The sequence below is a fragment of the Myotis brandtii genome, unplaced genomic scaffold, assembly GCF_000412655.1.
Source record: "Myotis brandtii unplaced genomic scaffold, ASM41265v1 scaffold565, whole genome shotgun sequence".
NCBI lineage: Eukaryota > Metazoa > Chordata > Mammalia > Chiroptera > Vespertilionidae > Myotis > Myotis brandtii.
The window spans coordinates 1,726,365-1,727,124 of NW_005370105.1; the positions used below are offsets into that span (position 1 = coordinate 1,726,365).

At 66.3% G+C, this 760-nt stretch overlaps 1 protein-coding gene across 2 annotated transcripts in view; it reads right to left on the reverse strand.

Moving 5' to 3' along the window:
- Positions 1 to 645, reverse strand: part of TRMT13 (tRNA methyltransferase 13 homolog (S. cerevisiae)) — an 8,761-nt gene extending 8,116 nt beyond the window's left edge. The window contains exon 1 of one of the 2 annotated variants that reach the window (XM_005878547.2): positions 364 to 645. In XM_005878547.2, coding sequence (XP_005878609.1) covers positions 364 to 510 — 147 coding nt within the window. In that variant the 5' untranslated portion in view covers positions 511 to 645. The remainder of the gene's footprint in view (positions 1 to 363) is intronic. The other variant, XM_014549661.1, reaches the window with a different exon arrangement.
- Positions 646 to 760: the final 115 nt, after the last annotated feature.

The following is a 760-nucleotide window of genomic DNA, read 5'->3' on the forward strand; positions in this document are numbered from 1 at the left end:
GGGGGGTCCCTTCGTCCACACGGTGCTGCACACCCCAAACCAACACAGGATGACACTGCCTGTCGACTGTCACCGAAAAGTAAAGAAACACCTGCTTCCAAGTTACACTCTAAGGAGCTTCTCTCCGCCGCACTGACGAGAACAAACGGGGTGCGGATCCCCGCGCGTCGTGGAGGGACCCCGGGGGGCGGCGACGCGGAGGACGCGGGAGTCCCTCTCCCCGTCGCCCCCCGGGGGCCCAGAACCGCGGGGATGAACCTAAGAGGCTGGAAAACCCGGGGGACGGAAGCCCAAGTCGGTGCGAGAGGGGAAGGGCGGGGCCGGGAAACTTGGTTCCGACTTTCGGGCGGGGAGCTACCAGACCTCCGCGGCGCCAGCGTGTTCGCCACAGAACCTCCTCCCGGCTGCCGCCACCATCCTGCAGAACCTCTTCTTCTTGGCCACGTAGTAGCCGCAGCGACCCTCGGCTGGGAAGCCCGTCGCGTGCGGAGTCGGCGCAGAGGCCGCCATCGTTCAGGGCAAGCAGCGAGTGGAGGGAGGGAAAGTTGTCAGCTCCCCGCGGGAACCTCTGCCCTTATCAAAGATGGCCGCCTCGGGCCCCGCCACGCTGGTGACGCCGGGACTACCGCTCTGCCGGCCCCGCCCCCAACCAACCGGAAGAAGACAACGGTGGCCGGCGAGGTCCAACCCGCCTTCAGCTTCCGCCTATTTCTCTGCTCCGCCCCCTCAGCGGAAGTCGGGCGCCAAACTCAAACTTTAG